Here is a 22785-nt window from a genome sequence, read left to right as displayed (position 1 = left end):
TTTCACCCTCATAAATACTTTATAGCTGTAAGGGTTTTTTGTTAACTCACCCACATGGATAATGGTAAGGCTTAAAGTTGGGAATGTGGTTGCTTTCATTAGCAGTTAGCTGTAGCTGATCTGTGCTTTCTAAGCCCAACCTACGCTAACTGTAGCCCCCAAACTGGAACTTTTGACTGTGCTTATGCTGTTGGTGACCATGGTGACCATATCTGAGCATTTTAATTGAATTATCTGATAAAATAATGGAGTCTGGTGTGTTGTAAACACTTCAGTTATTTTAAGTCAAGCAAGCTATCTCCATCTTTTATGTACAGTCGACACTAAACACTGAAGTTGTTCAGCAAACTCATAATTCATATTAAATAAAGTAAAAGAGACCCATCGTCATCAAATATAGTGTTGCATCTCCAAGTAAAGTTTTAGCATTTTTCCTACTCTTTTGTGACTTTTTTAGGAATGGATGTGTTATCGGTATTGAGATGAGCATTTGCATAATGTTCATCTTTGCACAGATGGAGCGGTCTGCTGTCTCATACCTGTATTACCTTCAGACTGAATCCACAGACTCTGACAAATCTAAAAATATCGTTGAGAATAAGAACAAGAAAAACTTTCATATCTTCCCCCAAAGGGAAACGTCTCTGTAACTGCTGGAAAAAATTGTGGAAGCTGTTCTAAAATTAAATTGAAAAGGATCTAATTACAATTTACAAATTAAAATTCAGCAGAAAAAAAGAGTACTGCTGATGAAATTGGACTTTCTGTGAGGAGTCTTTGACTGCTCTTCTGGGTGTGAGATGGATTTTAATGAGCATTTTTCTGTTCATTAGTATTATAGATGAAAATATCCTTTTAATGAAGAATATGCTGCAGAGCGGTCTGAGAAAAGTGATTATACAGAGTTAAATCTACCTAAAGAGGCGTTTAAGGGAGAAAAATGTGGGAATTTAATATATTTTAGCTCAATAAATACTTAGAAACAGATTTAAGTAAAGGATTATATCACACTGTTTTGTAGCTGAATGCACTTATAATTTTTCCTGTGGTTAACTGTAACTGCAAACTGCTGTAAGTAAATGTAGATGCAGTTTTAATGGCATAAAAAGGTAACAGAACTGAATTTCATCCCCCTACACATGTTTAAGACTTGCCATGCATGCAGTAGGGCATTATATGCTTGGATGCTGATTATAAAAGCAAATTAAAAGTAGCACATTTGTGCATAGTGAATATCTGAGTGACCATTTTACAGGTTCTAGCTTCAGTCCGGTGATGTGTTATGTCTCAGCTCCATCTAGTGTTATTTCCATATAACTACATTTACATGTTGCTATCAGATGAACCACCGATGTTTAAAATGAGGTAAAGAAGGTGAACTTTCCAGAGGATTAAGTGAAACATCCTCCTCAGCATCAGAGCATTATGATGACAGTATCCTGAAGACTAATGGTGTTAATTCTCAGTTAACTCTCCCTAAGTTGGTGTTAAATGCAGATAGACAGAGCCCCAAACCATTTAAATGTCAAAACAAAAAGATTTTGTGACAGCCTCCTATTAGGTTTCCTGTTTCTATCACGGCATGAAGAAAAACTCGATTTCGTCAGCTGTTCTTACTTTGTTGAATTACTGTAACTTGCATTTTATGAAAATTAGGGGGGTTTTTTGGTGGGTGGCTGTAGCTCAGGACATAGAGCTCATGGTTTGATTCCTGTATCCCTGTACTGAAGTATCCTTGAATGTAATACTGATGCAAGTGAACCCCTGAGTGTGAATGTAAATGAGAAAAGCTTGTGTTAATGGGTGAATGTGGTCAGTTGTATAAATCACTTTGAGAACTCGAGTAGAAAATTGCTCTACAAGAACCAGCCCACTTACTAATGCATTATTTTGAGGAACATATTTTTATTAAACTGGTTTATTTATTTGACCCATTTAAATCAAACTGGACTTTATGCACTTTTATTACTTGCTATAGCACTCTGGTAGACCACCACTGTTCTCTGTATGCAGCTAAACGGTCATTCCTGTACGTCTATGTAAACCTTAGACTGATTTAGAATCAGTACAGCACTCACACATACGAGTTTATTTATTGATCTGATCATAAAGTTTCGCTGAAGTTTTTTTTATTTGTTTATCTGTTTTAACCCTGTTGAAATGATGTTAACACTGTATTTATCTGATTGTTTAAGTTTAGAGTTGTTACAATCTCTGCTGCCCTCTTGTTGGCATATCTTTAGAAAAATCTCCTGCACAAATAAAGGATGTGACAAATAATAATAAATAAAACATGAACTTCTTGTGCCACTGTACATAATCTAAATGTGTGTATGTGAGGCTGGGTGGAAGGACGAGCTGAAATGAAGGTGGAAAGGTTGCAGAAAAGACAAAGAAAAGGAAGAATTGAGAAAACTGAAAAGGTGAAAAAGACAAAAACAATGATAATGCAGCTGGAAAATGTGAGCATGTCATGTGAATAATAAAGTGTTTCATAGTGCAGTGAAGTCCATGTAAGGTCCTGTTTAAAATTTGGTGGATGATTTCAAGAAATTTGACTGGCCAGTAATGTATCCAGGCTGTCACACATCCAACACGGTCTCAGAACAGGACCTCTTCTTCTTCTTCTTCTTCTTCTTCTTCCAGGTACTTCCTTTAGGAATCACCACAGCAGATCCTCTGCTTACATCCCACCCTATCCCTACCATCGTTTTCTGTGACCTTTCTTCATGTCTTCCTTCACAACATCCATTAACTTCCCTTGAGGTCTTGCTCTTCTCCTCCTGCCTGGCAGCTCCATCTTCAACATCCTTTCTCCACTATATCCACTCTCCATCCTCTGCACATGTCCAGCCCTTCTCAGCCTTGGCTCTCTAACGTTGTCTCCAAACTGCTCGACCTGAATCTTGTCCATCCTACTCTCTCCCAAAGAAAATCTTAACATCTGCTCGGCCTCCAGTCTTTTTGCCAGTGCCACCGTCTCCAAACTACGGTATCCATCGCTGCCTGTCTCGCTACCGTGTTGTAAAAATTCCTGGTTAAAATGTCTACTGCCCTCTCTCCTAGACATCCCCATACCCACACAGTTATGTCATCTGGAACAGCCACCTTTCCACTCTTCATCCTTTTCATACCTGCCAAAATTGGACCACTGAATGGCTTTCCACTATTACTTAAGAGTCAAAATGTATGGAAAGTTTCTAGATGTAGAAAGGTTTTTTGAGTCATAAAGACATCAAGTACTGCTGTATTCATTCTAAAGTTTAATATATGTCTCCATGTGATGACAGCAAACTCAGTGAATGCTCAGCTGAAATTGCACCTTTTCATTTGTTACAAGAAGAGAAAAACGTAACAAGAAAAAGATGCCTGGTGATATTATGTCAAATTTTCAAGGGAGAAGGTTAAAGGAGGTCTTGCTCTCTGGCTCAGGATTCCAGCTTCTTTTTTTAAATTAAATTTGCAGGTGCATTTTTTTTATTAAAGGATTTTCTGGGCCAGGCCCATAGTTTTGGTCTTTAGGGAGTTAATTTTCACCCTCATGCAGTAGAAGTATTTGATTTCAGAATAACAGACGCATCTCATAGGTGTGTAGATAAGTGAAACATGTGTGTCCCTGAAGTTTTGACCACATGACCATCAACGAGCACACAATATTCCAAATATTTCTCTTTCACCAACAACAGTGAGGTTGACCACTGATGTTGGCTAAGGTCTGCCTCACATTCGGAGCCAGATTATTAATTTACTGGCTTGAATAGAAATTCATATTTAAATTCAGTGCCATGTAAGAGGCGTAGAAGATATATCAATTCAGCAGCTGAAGAATGAAAAGGCAATGCGAAAAATCTCAAATACCTCCTCAAAAGATGCATTTTTTTTACATGTAAATGGTGACATTTGAATAAAAAAAGAGGGGAAAGGGATGCTTACAAAGTTCATACAGTGCAGTGGTTAAACATGTGGCCCAAGAGCCAGAACCAGCTGCCAAATGATCCCACTGGTCCCACTCTGAATCCATTAACAACTGTAGTTTTTCAGTAAAATGTGGTGATGTTCGCCTGACTACACAGAAATGAAAATGCATGAAAAGGTAAGTTTTTCAAATTGTTTGAACCACAAATATCTAAAATACTGAAGCTGTATACTTACAAAAACTCCAGATGTGAAGGTTTTTTCCAAGGTGATTTGCAAACTGTAACGCACATGTAATTACACTGTACTCAATGACTGTGGAATAACTTGGATATATTTTTATTTTTGCATTTATTTTTTAAATATTACCTTTTGTGGTTGTTTTTAACAGAGTGGGGTATGGAGACCTGCTTAACTCTTATGGTTTCAGCTTTTTAAAATCTTGCGCACAGCCCAGGTGCCCAGCCCAAAATCTGCTTCTTCACACTTAAAGAAAGGGGAAATTTGTCAGTGGTTTTACTGGCCTGGCTCGCCTAAGATCAAACTGGGCTGCATGTGGCTGCTGGGCTAAGATGAGTTTGACACCCCTGCTCTAAATGTTGAAAAGGCTTCACCCTCGGCCAGGCCTCTGCTCCTAAGTCATTTTCACTCCCCCTGCACGTACCTGAGAAAGGTCAGACTTAAGCTTTACTGACACAGCCCCACAGTTTGCCCCTCTGCGATGCTAACCGCTGGATATTCATGCAGCCAGCACAATGCTGCCTCACTGACTTATATATCCACCCATCCTGTCTCCGTTGCCTGTAAGTAAGCATCAGCAGCTTCAAGTGAATCTCCATTCTTGTAAGGGGTTTACCCGCTATTGTGCCTTTCACCGGTGAAATATCACCCCGCCAGCTCTTATCTGCTTAGAAATACGATGCAACAGAATATAGTAAACAAACTCACGCGCTGCCATTAGCTTTATGTTTGCGTTTTTTTTATTGTGCAGTGAAAACCAGTGGCTCATTTCTAAGCAGTAGTCCCCAAAAGCAAAGCATCAAAATGGGAGACAGTGTAGTTACTTTGAGTGAGAACAGTCGCGTAATGGGGCAGTAAAAGGTGTGCTTCATAAATAACGGGTAAGTTGTGAAACATTTTCAAATAAAAACAATATATTTTGGGATAATGAAGTTTCATGCTATGAACTTTCGTCCACATTTCCGCTGTACGGGCATTTGCAAAGATTGACATCTGCAGCAGCCAATAGAAAGCCTCGAACTGGTCTCTCGACCAATAGCAGCGCAGGGGGGGCTGGTGTTATGGAGTCGTAAACGGTTAGTAACAGGACAAGCAGGTAAGTAAGATTTTGTCTTGTTATTTTCTTAAAATAAATGAACGCTCCGCTTGGCAGGAAAAAAACACACATTACGTTAAGCCCCCGGTTGTTTGGCTTGAGCTGGCGGAGTTTTTAAGCGCACTTTTCTGCTAAACGTGCAGCAGTCATTGAGAAGTCAGAGTGGGATCGGGAAGCAAACAAGCTAGCGAGCGTTAGCATCTCTTGCTAGCTCAGCTGGCTGCTATCTGGCAGCCTGGGAGTTCCAAACATTAGCCTGTTAGCTCCGCAACTGGAGAAACTACTGTTTGATTATAGCATAAATCTCCAGTGGCGCATTCCTTCACACAGCGTTCAGTGAAGGAGCCGCTTTTTGTAAACTTACATTTTAATTTCTACACCGTGGTGCTGACATTAAGCGACATTTAAAACTTTTTCATTATAAAAATTTGCAACGATAACGTTAGTGGATGTTAGCTTTAGCTAGCGTTAGCGTGGCAGCAGGACATTCAGATGAATAAATAAATAATAAATAATAAATAAACAGCTGGGGAGACGATACTCAAGACTGAGTCCTAGAAAAAAATAGTGGGGCGGGCGAAGAGGGTATAATTCAGAAAAAACGCTCAAATTCCGAGATTAAAGTCGCGCATTAACGAGAAAAATAGGAGAAATAGTGTTTATTTGTAGCCAATGAGTGACTTTGCTTCACTTTTGAACATTAAGTTTGAAAGAAAATCAGAAATGTGAACTCCTTGTAATAAAAGACCAACAACACCTCTTTCCAAGTATGTTGTTAAGGCAGACAACAAGCGACAAACTCATTTTCACTACGCTGCAGCGCAGGTCTACGTGCAGCAAGCGGTGGGAGGAGTGCACGGACCCTCAACAGTGTACAGCACTGGAAAAACGTCATGTATACTGACGTCCCGCTTCGCTCTCATACAGTGCCAATTTTATATTTATTTCTTTTTTACGTACACTGCGCCTCGTTTTTCATATAACCCTGGCATTGTTTTTATTTTTCAGTTTTGTTTGTTTGTTACATTTTTTAATTGTGCCAGATTTGCAATTAACCCTAATTTTGCGTTTTTTTCCACTTAAATTTGCTATAAATTTTATTTGTATATATTCCTTTTTTCCCTTCTTTAATTTGCATTCGTTTTCTCAGAAATTAGCCCCACGTTTGTCATGTAAATTAGCTGTTCTTTATGTTAAATTGCCCCTAAATTCAAGGGTTGTTCTTTCCATTTTCCACTGGGCAATTTTCCAAAGTTTGCTATTTTTTTCCTCAAAAATTTGCCCCCCCCACCCCCCCTTTTTTTTCTTGTAAATTTACAATTTTTTTAGTTAGTGTAATGTGCTGATATCGATTTACTCATGTAATTGTTTTTGCCCGTTCGAATTTTCTTTCTCTATAGCATCAGGATTGGCAATCAGCATAAGAACTGAAGTAAAATAAAAAGTAAAATCTGCCAAATCAACAACATGGTCCAACAAGGGCCTTGTGAATTAAGGGAGCAGCTGATAGTAGCTTATATATCTGTAACTTGCAACATGTACAAACAAAAAATTCCACAAGAGTTACAGGCTTGCGCATCACCTAACCCTCTATCTTTTCCTACTACGCCATCATAGTTAAATGTATTGTCTGAAAATTTTAAATATGATTCAAGTAATCTTATTTTTTATTTTATTTGTTTCATTTTAGGTGTCATATTTTCATGTGTGGAAACTGGGAAAATGATCCCATGGATTATTGATTGGAGTTCACCGACAATGGAGTTAAAGGTATAATTGTTATATGCATTTACCTTTATTTTAAAGCCAGGGGGTGCTGCAGCCACCCAATGGCCTTGGAGAAAAGATCACATCAGGGATATAAGTAGTCTGGATTTTGAGCACCCGTGTGAAGAGCAACTGATTAGCATACTCTGTGGACATGTCCCTGTGGATGTATTTTGGTCAAGTGGGATGGATTACATATCCTTGAAGTCTGAAGGGATCACCTAGGAGGAGCACAAGGAAGTTGAGACATCTTTGCATCAGCTGTAACCTGGAGCAAGAGCAAATGGATGGATGGGTATTTGCCAGTTATAACAGTCACAAATCGGTTTGTTTTGTTTCTGTGATGTTTTTCGTTCACGTCCCATGAAGACCTGCGGGGGTCATTTTAGGTTAATACAAAGCAACAACAAAAGGAAAGAAGTAATATTAGGAGGTGAAAATCACACTTTTAAAAGTTACTGTGGTAAATCAATAAGAAATGGCAATCAAATTTTCAAGAAAAAAAATGCAGAAATTCTCAGAAATGAAACTAGCGACAAGACTGGTTCACTGAAAAAGTTATGTTTGTAAAAAGTGTAATATTCTTATAAAAACAACAAACATTTTTGAAAATGATAATCTTTAATATAAAAGAAAAGAAAATCCAGAAATGATCAGAGATTGAAGCCAACAACGTTTTTTTCTCTTAAGAAATGACAAGGTATATTTCTTTATTTTATTAAAGTAATTTGCAAGAGTTAAATGGAAGTATACCCCTGCTTCACTGTACAAGAGTTGGGAGTGGCTCAAGAGTTGGGACTTTGCCTTGTAATCGGAAGGTTGCCGGTTCGAGCCCCGGCTTGGACAGTCTCGGTCGTTGTGTCCTTGGGCAAGACACTTCACCCGTTGCCTACTGGTGGTGGTGGTCAGAGGGCAGCTGTCCGGCAGCTGTCCGGCAGCCTCGCCTCTGTCAGTGCGCCCCAGGGTGGCTGTGGCTGCAATGTAGCTGCCATCACCAGTGTGTGGATGACAGGTTGTGTAAAGCGCTTTCTTCCTCCCTCTGATTTCCACACACACAGATAATGAAGTGTTTATAATGCATGTCCTTTCTGGTAGTCTGATTATGCTCAGAGGCCATGCAAGACCTGTTAGAATAGAATTTTTAATACTTAACAAGCATCAGGAGATCAGAGGTACTGAAACAATCTAAAATCACATATTTTTTTCCATTTTCATTTAATAGTGGGCTTAAATGGTAGTGAGACAAGAGAGGATATAATGTAACTTTGTAAACATCTCAGCTCGGGTTTGTACCCGTTTCTAGACGAAAACACTTCTCAGTAGAGAACTACGTTGAATTTCTCTTTTAGTGTGGGAAAATGGCTGTCAGTGTGCAACGAGTCGTTTATAGGATTATCTTCTAGTGCACAGGATGTTATTAAAAGTTGTTTATTTAAATGTCAAAGAAGATAAACCAGACAAGCAAGAGACACTGGAGTAACAGTATGATCATCTAGTGATGGGCGAGTAGCTGCAGAAAAGTAGCCTCCCTTAGCAAAAAATAAAAAATAAAACCCATAAATAGTGTTTGAAAGAGAAACTTGAATCTGATATTACTTTTTAAACAATTTCAACAAAACACAGGGCATATTTTTCAATTAAAGTTGTGCCTAATGTAACTTGAAGTCCATCCAAGAAAATTAGGTTAACATACTCACTGTGCTAGAGCCGTGCTTAAAATACCTTCATATGATAAACAAAAATTCAATTAATTTGAAGCTACATGATGTTCAGGTTTATCATTCAAAAATAGATAAATGATATCTCAGTGTGTAGCCTCAATACAATTTAGACACAATTAAGCCTGGGAAAAAAATCAAAATGACAATGTAAATGTTTAGAAACAAGCTGTTCAGTGGCAAATATTAATTGTTTATTTTTCCATTGATGTGGATGTCAGTCAGCATCGCTGCAAATAGTAGCCAATAAGCTAGCCTTCAACCCAGCTGCTACTTCATCTCTTAAAAATAAAAATGAAAAGAAATTGTGCAATATGCAAAATTAGGTCAAGAAGAAGGAAGTACAATTTGTTAGATGAGATAAGATAAACTTTTAGTCCCACAGGTGGGGAAATTTGTTTACTTATTTGATCAGGTATATACCTGTTTAAATCTTACCTTAAATTGCAAAAGCTTTTGAAAGCAGAAAACAGTGGCCTGGGTTCGAGTCCAAACTGCTGACACGTCTTTCTTCACTATCCAATTTTTAAAAAAACAATTTTTAAAGGCAAAATAATAAAAAAATAAAATACAATAAAAATACTATTTTAAAAAGGGGGGCTTGAGTATCACTAATTAAGGTAATGCAGAGGGTTTTTCCTAGTTCAGAAGGGGCCTCTGTTGGGTTTGACTACACCCGTAAGCATGACTGATGCACATTTAGCTAAGGGAAGTAGTCTTTGTTATGTTATGTATGGCCATTTAAGAAACAAGCTCGAGTTCATTAAACCTCTGCAAAAATCTTCTTTAAGAAACAGAAGCTCTTTGGTGGGTGTCAGTATTTTGTTATTTGTAGGAAAATTCCTACTAAATGTGGGCCAGTCATGCTTGCATGTGAGGTCGCCCTCCAAAGGCCAATTTTGAGGCCTAAAAAATAACTCATAGCATTTGAACTTAAAGCATTGCATGGATACAAAACACTGATAAGACTGACTTTATCTTACAATAAGATGATAACTCTGTTAGTCCCCACTCCCCTTTACAACTTCCCAGCAACCACATCCCCCCTCATTACTGAGGTCAGGGATTTGCATTTTTCCTTTAATTTGTCACCCATCCACATGATGATCTTTTCATTAAAAATCAGTCAGATGTGAACATTTTTTTTGGTCTGATCCCCTCAGAATCGGTTTTCCATAATACAAAGTAATAAGAGGTTTGTCTATAATAACAAAGACTTCCTGTGATCCAGGCCCTCCCAAATGCTTCATCTGCATCTGGACATCAGTCAAAATAAAATGAAAACGTCACTTTTTATTAAAAACTTTTAATAAAAGGTCTCTTTTTTTAAATCTATTAGGCAACAATTGAAAAATTTCACAGAAACACAGGTAGGAGTCAGAGTATATTATAGCAACTTTTTTAGCCTTAAACATGCTTGTATATATTTTATCCTGCAGTTTTGTTTTGCGGCTAATAAAAAAAGATAGCAGTATAAATGCAACAAAAACATGAGACCGTTCTAAAGAAAATGCTGTAAGTGTTTTAAAACATGCCATAGAAAGTACGTTTTTATAATGTTGTCAGACTAATTGATACTTAACAGGCTGTGTCGCCTTCATTATAAGGATTAAATATGTATTGTGGCTCAGTACAGAACTTTCTGGTCATAAATTGCTCAAATTAGATGGTGAAAAATAAAATATCTGCCACTAGAATGCATTATAATAAATCATTATAATGCATAGTAATAATAATCTAATTAGCACTGTAGATATTTATAATAAATATATTAATAAATAATAAAATTATAATAAATAGGGTTAAAATACACAAACTTTTTAGAAACTTTATTTCTTGTTGACCTAACATTTTGCTAAGAATGACATATTCATTAACTGAGTTTTGTTTCATTTATGCCTGTTCGGACATAGTTGGCGCTGTTTTTTGCACAATATGAAGGTTCACACGCGGCTCTGTGGGGAAGATCTCCTTCATGCGGCCAGTAACACTTGACACTAAACATAAACATTTAAGACTGATGAGTTAAATTGATTCCCTTATAGTTTTAGCTTAGTTTGTTCTTGTTTGGAGGTAGTTGGCGCTATGTTTGGGCACAGCGTGAGGCTTTTATTATTTTATTACACGCAGCACTGTGGAGAAGAGCTCCTTCATGTGGCCGCTGGCTGCACCTCGTCATGAAGCTTGTTGTGTGTAGTGTAGTGTGGTGTTTGTGGGCGATCCTGTTCCTGTTAAAAAGTGACAAGAGGCGCAGGCTCTGTTTGCACAAATTCTTCCAAAAAATAGCTGCTTAGGGGAGCAGATCCCGGCTGTAGTCCTCGTTCCTGTTAGTTATTGTTGATTTTCCGCGTAAATATTTAGCGCACAGGTGGTCTTTGAAGCATAAGGGGTATTTTCTGTGTGTACCGTTGGAGTAGGAGCATAGATATGGCGTGTTTAACCAGAAACAGCAGCGGTCGCGGAACCAGTACAGCAAGAAAATAAAAGTGTGTGTCCGCTGGTATCTTTTTTGGAAGACAATGCCCTCCTGTGGGATCTTCTTTTGAGCTTTTATGTCGTTTCTTATCTGCCCTTTACTCTAGTGGTGACTATGAGAAACGTCTCCCGCCTACCAGCTCTAGCACATACGCACACACTCACGCGCGCGCGCAGCACTTCTATGTTTGTCAGAGTCAAATCCGAGGGAGAGGAGCTAGCCGCCATTTTCTAAGCGTCTCTCCCTAAAACGAGAGAAAACGGCTCGCGGCAAACTGCCGTCTGGATTACCTCTTCCTCACCGGGAATCGGACTTTTCGGTAAAGGATTGCCGTGAAATCGCCTACGTTTGAAGTAATTTGGAGTAGAAAGGACGGTTTCGCGGCCTTGCCCTTATATTCGGCGAGGCTAGCTGGCGAGTAAGGTGTAGCTCGTTGATTCGCCCATTGCTGTATCCGGAACGAACCCGAGCGGCTCTGCGCTGTGGACCCGGGCCCCTTTTCCTCCGCTCTCTGGTTGCATTTATTATTTTATGGATATTAATTGATGGCTGAGTGATCGAGTCAACGCGCCACATTTTGTGCGTGTGTGTGCGTGTTAGCACCCTTGGATTTTTTTCCACCAGAAACTGCAGGGGATTGTTGCCGAAATTCCCTCGGATAGTGCAACCTCGTCACGTGGTAGGTTCCTCCTTTTTCTTTGTTAGCGAGCTAGCTAGACTTGGCTGGGTCTACCCCCAACTTCTCCGCTTTTGACACATTTGAGCCCCATTTGTTTGGCGAACTGAATGAGGACCGCTGTAGATTTAAATGTAAAAACAACAGGGCTGCCTCGCATGTGTTCCTGTAGGTCTAATTACAATGCAAACCATGTCTGCACCCTGCATTTAGCTCCCAGCGCGTTTTAAAATAAGTTCTGGGGATGGCCAGATGCTAACAAGAGGCCAGGATTCATTCTCACGCTAATTCTCCGTTTCGTTATTTATGCTCTCATAATACATGTCAGTGCTGGGCGTTTATGCGCCTCAAACTATCAGCCCGGGCGGTGCGCACAGGTTACGCAGGCTGGAAATGTTTACGTGCCTAACTGGGTTAGCTCAAAGTTTACGGCCGAGATATTGAAGGGAGAGCTTCAAAATAAAAGATCTAATGTGTCGCGGATGGGCAGCTTTTCACTGCAGCTGGAGGCTAAGCTTGCGGGCAGGTTGTGTTTCTTGCATCAGCAGCGTTAATTTGCACACAGTGTGTCTGAAGTGACAGGCTCCACGGAGGAGATATTTATCTGCCGAGTTTCCCTGCTGCGTGATCTCCTGCTCGCGTGTATGTTTTCTTAAGATATTCAGCCACGTCTCGATGCTACAATCGCTCTGCTCTTCGGTGGCTTCAAGGCTATGAATAGACTATTATAGCCGTGTGCTCTCAAAACGCTTTTGTAAACATCAGGAAGACATTTTGGTGATTGCGTTATGCTTTGCTAAACGTTGGATGTGGATATTATTTTTGTCGCATCTCTACAGAGGCTCACTAATGGTGCAGTCGGTCCGTAGGGTTGGTTATTTAAATTACCCCCCGTTCTATGCTCAGCGTGTTGCATGAACTCGCTCAGTGTGTTTAAAGCGGAATGGGCGTTTTTTTTTTTTTTTTTTTTTTTTTAAGGTGGATGAATTGCATTGCATAATCTGCTTCGGAAATACCAACATGGCGTAGTGCGCGCTGACTAGAAACTGCGGTGAAAATACTGAGAGCCGCCTCCATTCATCTCGCCCTGCAGACGCTACAGCGTACATGCAGCTCGCTTTTTATCTGCTGAATTGTGAGAAGGGAGGCTTTTTATCTAAAAGTTTAACATAGATACAAGAGATACTTGGCACGTTTGACGTCCTTAAGGTTTTCTTTAAATTTGAATAATTTACTGACAGATGTAATTGGATAATAATTTAGGGAAAGGTGTAATAGCTGAAAATTAAACAAGAATCCAGTCAGGATGACATCATGTGCTTTGGGCTAATGCTGGGGCCTAAATCCACCTACTTACTGTAAGAAACCCTGCTGCATACTGACTTACCAGGGCACATGTAGGGCAGTGGGGTTTGGGGCAATTTGCATTGGCTTTTCCTGTTCCTCTCTCATAAAAAGATGTCTTCCAAAGCGTATTCTTTAAAGAGCAGCTTTGTTAAGTTAAAGACAATGAGGGCTTGTTCACACAGGCATGGGTGGAGTGGGAATAATAATTTATTAGCCTGGGATTTAGCTCAGTTGTCTGTTTATTCCATCTTTGTCTTTAGCATCACCAGCCCCAAGGTCATTGTGTGCATTTTAATTTCTTTGTACTTACCAGATGTTGTGGGTCCCTCTGTTGACAAATTATTGTTGATTTCAGTGACAGCCAAAGAATGGTTCTGGAGTGAACGATTGTATTTTAAGAGACTGAAAACACTTTTGCCCGGGATTTTCTTACCCTTCAACTTTGCTTGTGTTTTATTCTTTAGCAGTTCACAGGTCAGCAGCATGTCAAAGAGTCAATGTCATGGAGTTTCCATTAGTATTAGTACATTTATATTGAACATATTTTAATAAACATTTAAGGCAAGAAACTTTCTTTTGGGGTGGTGGTAGTAATTTTCCACTCATTGTACAGTCTTACAGAACCTGTACAGCAAGTATTTCTGTTTAATGTTTTGTTGTATACAGGCACAGTCTGCATTTTTCCCATCATGATATACAATTATTATGGAGAATATATTTTAAGTATATGGATGAAACATGGATTTTTCCTGGCTAACAGAGGGGCTGGGTGAGGGGGTGGGATACTACCAACATCAGCAAGATTAGTCGGTGTACAGTAAACACAAGGAGTTCCTGCTTTTTCCTGTTGCCTTGTTTGACAAAAAAAAAAAACAAATACAAATTCTCCCAGTATTTCTAACTATCTTGTGAAGAAAACCATTGTACATATTAGGGGTGGTTGATATAACCTCAGCATTAAATCTTGATAATCTTGAAAATACTGAATTCTTTATTCATGTTTGATTCTTGAAGCTTGTGGGTACACGTAAATGAAGGGCATGGCCCATCCTCCTTTTCTAATGAGCTAATATCATTGATGAGAAATTGCTAATTTGAAGTGTGAATCTATTGAAATAAAGTGTCAACAGCAGCAATAGTGTAGTAGTGACACAGCATTATATCCAGTGACACAGCAAAAGACAAATGTGGCCTTGTTTGCTTTTTCCCCAGGACATTTTAAGTATAAAATTGCTGTTTAACAATAGCTAAACCAACTTAACCCTGTAACAGTTCAGTAGCTGCACAATATTATCACATAATGAAACTGAAAAATATTTAATAACTTGTAACTTTGGTTGAGCTTTTTTAATCAGTTGCTGAAAGTCCTCCTTCACTACTATGTAACCGGATCAGTAATTTCCATCCACCCTTGTTTACATTTGGGAGCTACTAGTATCCCCTCCTCCATAGCCTTCTTTGTTTTTGTTTTTAAAGTTTATTTATTTTAATTATAATTTTTTCCTGAAGTGGTGACACACGTTTGTTTCCACCTTTAGAGTAGAACAATTTTCTTGTACGTTTTTTTTGTAAGGTACCGCACTTTATTGGAGATTGTTGAAATATTTCCCTTTTAGGCACCAAATCTTCATCGCTCTCAGACATGCCTGGGCTTGTTGCACATAAAAGCATATTGTTTTACAGTAATGATATTGTGATGACATTATTATGTCACCATACAAAGTTATGCTGGTATGATGATCCCTGGATATATGATGTATCATGGCTGATGTATGACACAGTTGTAGTAATTTTGTAATAAAAAAAAGAATACAAAAGTCTTAGTATTTAAAATATTACTGTTTGTCTTTTTCTCCCTCTTCTTCTTCTTACTGTTGTTTTTATTGTTATATTGTTGCAATAATAATATTATTGTATTCATATCATTATTATAACAATAATAATAATCATAATAGAAGAAGAAGTGTGGACAACAGAAATTTCACTGTGCAAGCAGTGGTTTGAATAAAGCATATTTTTGTGTATACTTGGTTGCTGAACACAGTCACTAAAATACTGCATTTATTGCATCAAATATGGTTTCTCATATTTCAAGAACAGGTCTTATGGTTCCCTCACCTGAGTAATTTTGAATGAATGAATATAAATGACACTTATGGAGCTGCTGGTTTCAGTTTTAAATGAACATAGGTAGTATCTGTATGTTTGTTTGCACCTTGTTATGAGGCACATCCCTGTATAAGGTTACTAATGTTATCTCTTAAGCGCTGATGGGAAATTTACCACACAACTCCCTCATGTGAAATAGTATCAGAATTTGATGATGGGTGGTTTTTGGTCATAAGGTGAGTCTTAACTTTTATTTCTTTTCTGTGGTTTTTTTTGTCCCTGCAGGCTGTCCTCAGGTGGGGCAGTAAGCGGGTGGAGTGGAGCAGGCCGCGGTGCCCGTCCCTCTGCACTGCATGGCTGCGATGGCGCCCGCTCTCACCGACGCCCCAGCCGAAGCTCACCACATCCGCTTCAAACTGGCTGCCCCATCCTCGAGTCTCTCACCAGCCAGTGCAGAGAACAACGGTAACGCCAGCAACATCCTCATCCACAGCAGCGGCCCCGCCAAGTGCAAGGCCACCTCCGAAGAGTGTCCCCTCGACTATTGTGGCGGAGGCGGTAACCAGGAACAGCAGCAGCCACAGGCCCAATCTGACTCTGTGTCCCAGGCCTCTGCCCTGGGCAAACTCCAGCCACTTGTGGCTTCTTATCTTTACCCGGATGTGACACCTGTCCCTTCAACTAAGGAGTCAATTAAGCTGCAAGGAGTCCTCATTAAACAGTCTGTGCTGAAAAGCCACAGAATACTGCCCAACTCTCTGCTCAACGGCAGCGGAGACTTCCTCAGGAAGAGGCAGGCGATTGAACTGTCGGGCGGCCAGCTCAAAAGTCTCATGAGTGGCGGCACCAACGGAAGCGGCCAGCCCATGGCACCCGTCAACGGCCTGGCCAAGAAGCTGGCCACCATGTCCAGCTCTGGCTGTGTGGTCGCGGTGAATGGCGACAAGCCTCCCGCCGCCACCGACTCTCAGCCCCAGAACCTGCCCTTTGACTCTGAGACCTTGACGGCGACCTTAACAGGGCACATCCCTTTGAAAGGAGCTCTCAAACGGAGGCATTCCTCTGGGGTTTCTCAAAACACAGATGGACAAAATGTCGAACCACCAGTGCTTCAGTCAGCTGCACTTTCTCCCTTTACCAGCGGCAACCCTAACCCAGTTGAACAGGCGAATTTGGAGGAAGCAGATCCAGATACCCCTACGAGTCAGCCACAGGGTTCTGATGGAGAGCGGCCAGGCAGCAGTCAGCAGGGCTCACCGCCATGTACGCCTGCACCTCCCATACCCTGCAGTTCCTCCTCAGATAGCCTCGACGTTCATGTAAGAGAACGCACTCTCATCAATAGCAGCCGCCAGGCTGAGCTCGAGAGCCGACTGCGACGCCTGCACAAACGTCTTCAGGTGGTACAGGCAAAGCAGGTTGAGCGGCACATTCAGCAGCAGCTGGGTGGCTTCTTGGACACGGCCTTGAATCGGCTACTAGGCAGCAACCGGAAATCAGAGACTGCAACCCCCACAGCTTCATGGAGGACCGGGCGCCACTCGTCAAACAACCGGGACGGTCTGAGTCGTTTCCTGAAAAGTGGCTCGATGCCCTTGGAGCTGGAGAGGTTGTATTTGAGTGGCTCAGCCAACCTTCATTCAGCAGAAAGCGCCTTTGACTCTGATGTAACAGAGAGTAGCTCTGGAGGGGACTCTGACCTGGAGGAGGAGGAGCTGTCCCGAGTGGACATTGAGCAGCGGCATGTCAAAATGTAAGTCACCCTCTGAAACGTCAGGCTATTAGGGAGTTTGTACACAAGCACACAGCTGGTTAGAGCCTTCAAAGACTGGAGGTGAACACTGAGGGAAAGACGTCTTATGTTGGAAAAAGGTTTTATACAGAAGCTCCACAGAAGGATTCATTCAAAATTTGGCTGCACTGTTTGGTAACGCCACAGTACTCTGACATTTCATGGTGCTGGGAGTTGTTCAGTCCCTATATTTCCAGGGAAAGTTTCTTGCTGCAGTTTTTCTGTTATGCCATTCCAGGTGCTAGTGACAATTGTAACCACATAGCCTGCCTCAGTAGTTGTTGGGTAAAACCCCAGGAAGGGGTAAGAGGTACGATTCACCCAGAGAGAGAGCGTGTGTAGTTGTGTGGGTGCTATCCTGTGGAGAACGAACCGGCTCGAATGGACTTGCTGCCTCCTGAGAGGGCCTGAGCTGAAATCAAGCATTGTATTTATTTGCAGGGCGAAAAAGTGAGCACCCACAGAGCACGTCACTGTTTTGGTTTAAAACTGAAACCTAGTAGGAACGTAGAACTGCAGGGGTGGTGGTGGTTTTTGCAGAAGGTGTGAGTTTTATATTTTAACATGCTGCCTGTTGTGATGTCAGGTTTCCCTCAGCCAGGAGGGTGGCCTGTGCATGTACTTCATGGGAAGTTCACATCAGAGAACGTGTTTCTGTGTCATTAGATTTGGGGAAAGTGTGTGTGTGTGGGGGGGGGGTAGAGCAGGTGGTGTTAGCAGCATTAATGGAGTTACTGGCCTGTTGAAGATTGGGTAGATTATTAACAAAGCAGTTAAGATCACTGATTTTTATTATCCTTTCCAGTGTTGACTTTAGACCTTTGACCTAAATAACTTCATAACGTAACAAGAAACTTGTGTCCTTAGCATACATGACTGAGGGGTTCAGTTTTGGAGCAAATGGTTTTTGAATGTTTTCTGTGGAGCTCAATGGGGGCGAGAATATGTTGATTAAGTTATACTTTATACAATTTCTGTCTTGTTCAAACACGAAAAGAAGCAAACCAATTAAGAAAACTAAATAAATATGATACGCAAGATAAATAAAACATAAGTTAAAAAATTAAAGGGGAAAATAAATGTAAATAAAATAATTGATTCAACTATAGAGAGAATAACTAAAAATGTAGATCAAATAAAATAGAATGCCAGAGAAAATAAAACAAGACAAATAAAAGTGTTAAAAAAATAAGGTAGAAAATTGGGGAAAGTAACATTAAGCAAAATTGAAAATTAAATAAGATATGTTAAAACCCAGGATAAGAAGTTCTCTAATGCCTTTTAAAATGCCTGTATACAGTAGTAGTACTAGTAGTAGTCATTTAGGTAATAAGGGTGAATATGGCAGTTCAGAGTTGCATGTTTGTAATGAAAGTGAAAGCTGTCATGTCTGCAGGGGGTTCCCAAAGTTATGTTCTTAAAAATACTACGACAGGGTTTTGTTTTTTTGTTGTTGTTTTTTAATTCAGTCTCCTTTGTTTTCAGTAGTGGATACGGTTTGCCAGGAGGTCATCAGGGTCATGGTGATAGAAATGGGAAGTTGTGACATTTTAGATGGCTGTATTATTTGTGAACTCATAGCTGAGAGTTGCATCTTGTCAGTGAAAATGCCAGGCAGAGGAAACAGTATGGAAAGGTTGGTTTAATTAGAGGCCGTCAAGGCAAATTGGTGGATCAACTTAACCCTTTCTTTTAGCTCTAACTCGGCCCATTATAATGTAGGCATCTCTTGAATTTCCCCAAGTAATGATGATCAAAAGCACTTTTCACCAAGCACCTGAAGTACTTCGAGGTATTATTTGAGTTTACATGTTGGGCTCAGTTAGCTCTTTAGACATGATATAAATGACTCATACTGAGCTCATTACATTCAGTGATTTCTTTCTCTAAAGGGGACCAATCATCATGTAATAATCAGCTGAAATTCCCAACAGTGGCTTCATCTTTTCTTCATCTGCTTCAGTTAATCTTCTGTTATAGCCAACATGATATGTCTTGTTGCTGCTTTACCATGAAAGCTTTCCAGCCACCAGCCATCACAAGGCTTTTATTGTGAAGCAGCAACGGCTTCTTGGAGCCTTAGTCACTCTTAACAAGCACTAACTCTTCAGTGAATTCAAGCACGTCTCTGTGGAAAACTGTACACGTATTTACAGTTTTTTTTCCCCTCCACTCTGTGAAACGCTGGATTTTAACCTGTATGGTAAATGACGCATCAGAACTTGTGAGTGTATGACCGTTTCTAAATGTTGTTTTGCTCAGAGAAGATCACTAATCAATCATTGGCTAACAATGTTAACCCTACTGAAGCAAGCTTAGGGCCTACAGGTCAGGAGATGTGTTAAGCAAACAAGTGTCGTTTTTCCACTCATGTATGTGACCTTAACCTGAGAGCAACTAGTTAAGCTTTGTGTTTGAGGGCAGCAGAGTGCTCTTAGCCTGAATTACTTGAAATTTTATCAAGTTTCAACTTAACAAAGAATTGGTTTCACCTTGGATTGATTATAGATAAACATTCAAATTTCAGTTCTTTTAGATAAATCATGATTATTTAACAGATTGTGGAAATATAAATAGATTAATTGAACTCAAGAAACGTTAACACCTGTGGTTCCCAAGTAGTGTGCTCTAGGTAAGTATGAGTGTGCTACAGGATTTGTGACAACCATATGTTGCTGTGATATACAACAATTAAGTATTAATTCATTTGTTGCATCAGTACATGAAAGCTACTTGTCTTGCGACTTTAGTGAGAGGGGATATCAACAGGGCTCAACTGACGTGTGGCATCTGTAGTGAGGTGTTGGTTAATGCCACCATGATGTCAAGCTAGCTGACGAGGCATTTGGAAACGAAATATCTGCCAGTTAAAGAGTGTTGAATTTGAACCAGAAGGCACAAGACAGTTGGGTTGGGTTAAAGTATCAGAAGCAGGGATGGAGTTGAGGTACAGGTTGGGCTGTCAGAAGCCGCATTACAATATCAAAAAAGAATGAACAGCAGATAAGAGTACAGGTGTGCCTTGAAGTTTTGGTTTTGCCATTTGTGCGTGCACAAACCAGTGGACTACATGACTAAGGGTTGCTGCTCTCACTATTCAAAATGCTAGTTGGTTAAACTATTTGTTTTAATTGATAGTAGTTAGCTTCTTCCCTGACAGACAGAAGTGCCTCTCTTGAATGCAGATGAGTGGCTGTAACTTCACAGTAAACAGGTGTTTAAATACTGTTATATATTTGTAGTCAGCAATGCACATAATAGTGGGTTTACACTGAATATTAGTGTTTTATTAATGTCCAACACCAGTTAGCTGCTGGCTCTAAGGTGCTATGCAGCCACCCACCATTAGCCAGACAGGCAAACAACCGAAGTAAGAGGAATTACACCCCCACAAAGTAGTGTGGGTCTGCACTAGTTTGGTGTAAAATGTGAGAGTAGACTGATATCACTTAGCTGGAGCAATCGTTAGGCCTAGTGTGGACTCTAAACATGCTTATGCTCACCGGCCAAAGACAAATTTTGATCTTGGAAAAGCCCCTAAAATATACAGCTGGTAATTTGAAGACATTACACATGACAAGTTTTTCATTTTCAAAGCAGAGGAAAATTCTGTATTTTTTTGTTCATGGTGATACCTGCTAAGAAAAAATGCAATATAAAACTTTTAATTTATCTGGCTCAAAATTGGCCTCTGGAGGGCGACTACAGGTGTATGCAATGTAATTGGTTTGCAGTAAGTCGGTGTTTTCCTAAGTCATCTGTGCATTTTCCTGTTTTTTGTTTTGTTTTGTTTTTTTGTCACATTGATTGTGAGTAAAATAAAACCACATAAAGTCAAACTTCTTTTTAAAAAAAAAAAAAAAATATATATATATATATATATATATATATATATATATATATATATATAACATGCCTGGTGATTTTCCTTGGGATAGAAGGCCAAAACCTCTTCTGTAATCAAGGAAGAACACGGACATTGTGTAGCTGTTCATTCAGTATATTTAAAAAATAAAAAACCCCAAAAAACTGGTTTCTTAGCTCCCAGCCCTGCGGCTCTGAAACCTTAGCTCCCTTTGTGAACATGTTCGTCTTCCTGGAAATAAGGTGTGTGTGTTTATGTACATATAACCATGAAGCCACATTTTCACAACTGGCACTTTGTCTCAGTTACCAATTACTGGCTTACAGCTTGGTACCACTCAACACTACACTCACAATGTAATGTTGTCTTCTTCAGGCCAGCAGCACCTCAATTATTTAATGTCAGCCGAGTTGACAGCGTTGTGTAAAATAACCTATTTGGATGCGTTGCATTACTTACAGCTAATCCCATCATCGCTGTCTTTACTGTAGACGTGGTTTCTCGTATCTCAGAGGATTGGGGGGCCAGCCAACTGGCCAGCATCTGGTGCAGGCTGTCAATGTGACGTCTGTCCATGCCGCTTTCCTTTATAAACTATTTGCAGAATCACTTGGATGCATTAGATTAGGCCTGTTACACTGCATTGAGAAATGAGTGGGTACTTTTTTTTTCTTTTAGTTTCTGAGGCAACAATAAACGCTCATCAGGAAATCTCAGATGTTACATAATGCCTCGTAGACAGAACAATGAAAACGTCTGCGTATTTGCACTCAGGTTTGGGGGCTTTGCATGTTTTAGTTGATCAAACTGTGCTTCAGTGATGGAGTACATGTTGCTCATATGATACTAATGCATCGGGACAGTTAAATGACTGTCTGCCCACCTTGCTTCTGCTTGTGAATCAGGGTGACTAGTTTGGCCGGGACCACAGCGTGCCCTTCATGCTTATGGCTCAGCATTACTCTGCAGTCTCAGCTGCTCAGCTACCTTGTCCCCATACTCATTCCTCCATGTCTGTGTATTTACGGATGTATGCGAGCCCCTGTGTACGTTCCTGTCCTGCTCTGACACATCTGGATGCGTTTAGCTCGAGCTGAGTTCCTGAACACGAACCCACAGTCGTTACATAACCCTCCTCTTTTATGTAATGACTTGCTGCTGCTGCTGCTGCTGCTGCAGCTCTCTGGTTGAATTTGCCCTCTCTAGTTTCTCCTGCCCCACACCCTGCCTCGGCCTGCCTTGTTCAGTTTTCTTCCTATGAAAAGATGAGCCTGACCAGCTGCTAGCTCACCCCTGGCACATCAATTATATCTGAAGAAAATAATGTCAATGTTAGGATAGTTTTCAGCTCTTTTTATTATTTAATGTGTTTGAAAACCCTTCGCACAGGAGGACAAAGAACTAAAATGACAGCTGCTAACTTTAATTTCTCTGTTCTTGTTACATAGTATGAATGATGGCTTGCTGGTTGTGAAGCATAATTGAAAAAAGCGATTCAGAGGTCACACTTCAAAGTATCAATATAAGTATGGTAGAGAGTGGAAGTTATGGGAGTTTTAGTAGTGTAGTTTGGTTGGTTGGATTCATTTTCCCTCATAGTTTGCATACTTACACAAATACTGCAAGTCTTAAAAATGCTAAGCGGTGAATAATTGGATTTTATGATTAAAACAAAATAATAATTCACCATCCCTTTAATTCCAAAGAGAGTTAAAAAGATTGAGTAGCAGAGTCTTAAATCTTTCCTGCTTTGAGCTGTAGGATGCCTGAACTGGTCTGTTCAC

General features: G+C 40.1%; 1 protein-coding gene across 4 annotated transcripts in view; it reads left to right on the top strand.

Annotated features, from left to right (window-relative positions):
* The first annotated feature begins 5197 nt into the window (after positions 1-5197).
* The window catches only part of LOC147323814 (KAT8 regulatory NSL complex subunit 1-like), a 44420-nt gene continuing 26832 nt past the window's right edge, over positions 5198-22785 (top strand). For 2 of the 4 annotated variants that reach the window (XM_086304409.1, XM_086304406.1), the window contains exons 1-2: positions 11102-11891; positions 15630-17097. In XM_086304409.1, coding sequence (XP_086160535.1) covers positions 15698-17097 — 1400 coding nt within the window. In that variant the 5' untranslated portion in view covers positions 11102-11891; positions 15630-15697. Of the gene's footprint in view, positions 5252-6941; positions 7022-7073; positions 7314-11101; positions 11892-15629; positions 17098-22785 lie in introns of those variants that run through there. The other 2 variants (XM_086304407.1, XM_086304408.1) reach the window with 2 other exon arrangements.

The sequence above is a fragment of the Aulonocara sp. 'chitande type north' Nkhata Bay genome, linkage group LG8 (genome assembly GCF_057382095.1).
Source record: "Aulonocara sp. 'chitande type north' Nkhata Bay isolate Kocher_YH1m ecotype deep benthic linkage group LG8, A_spYH_male_GT1.1, whole genome shotgun sequence".
Lineage (NCBI taxonomy): Eukaryota > Metazoa > Chordata > Actinopteri > Cichliformes > Cichlidae > Aulonocara > Aulonocara sp. 'chitande type north' Nkhata Bay.
This window is presented reverse-complemented; position numbering and strand designations above follow the sequence as displayed.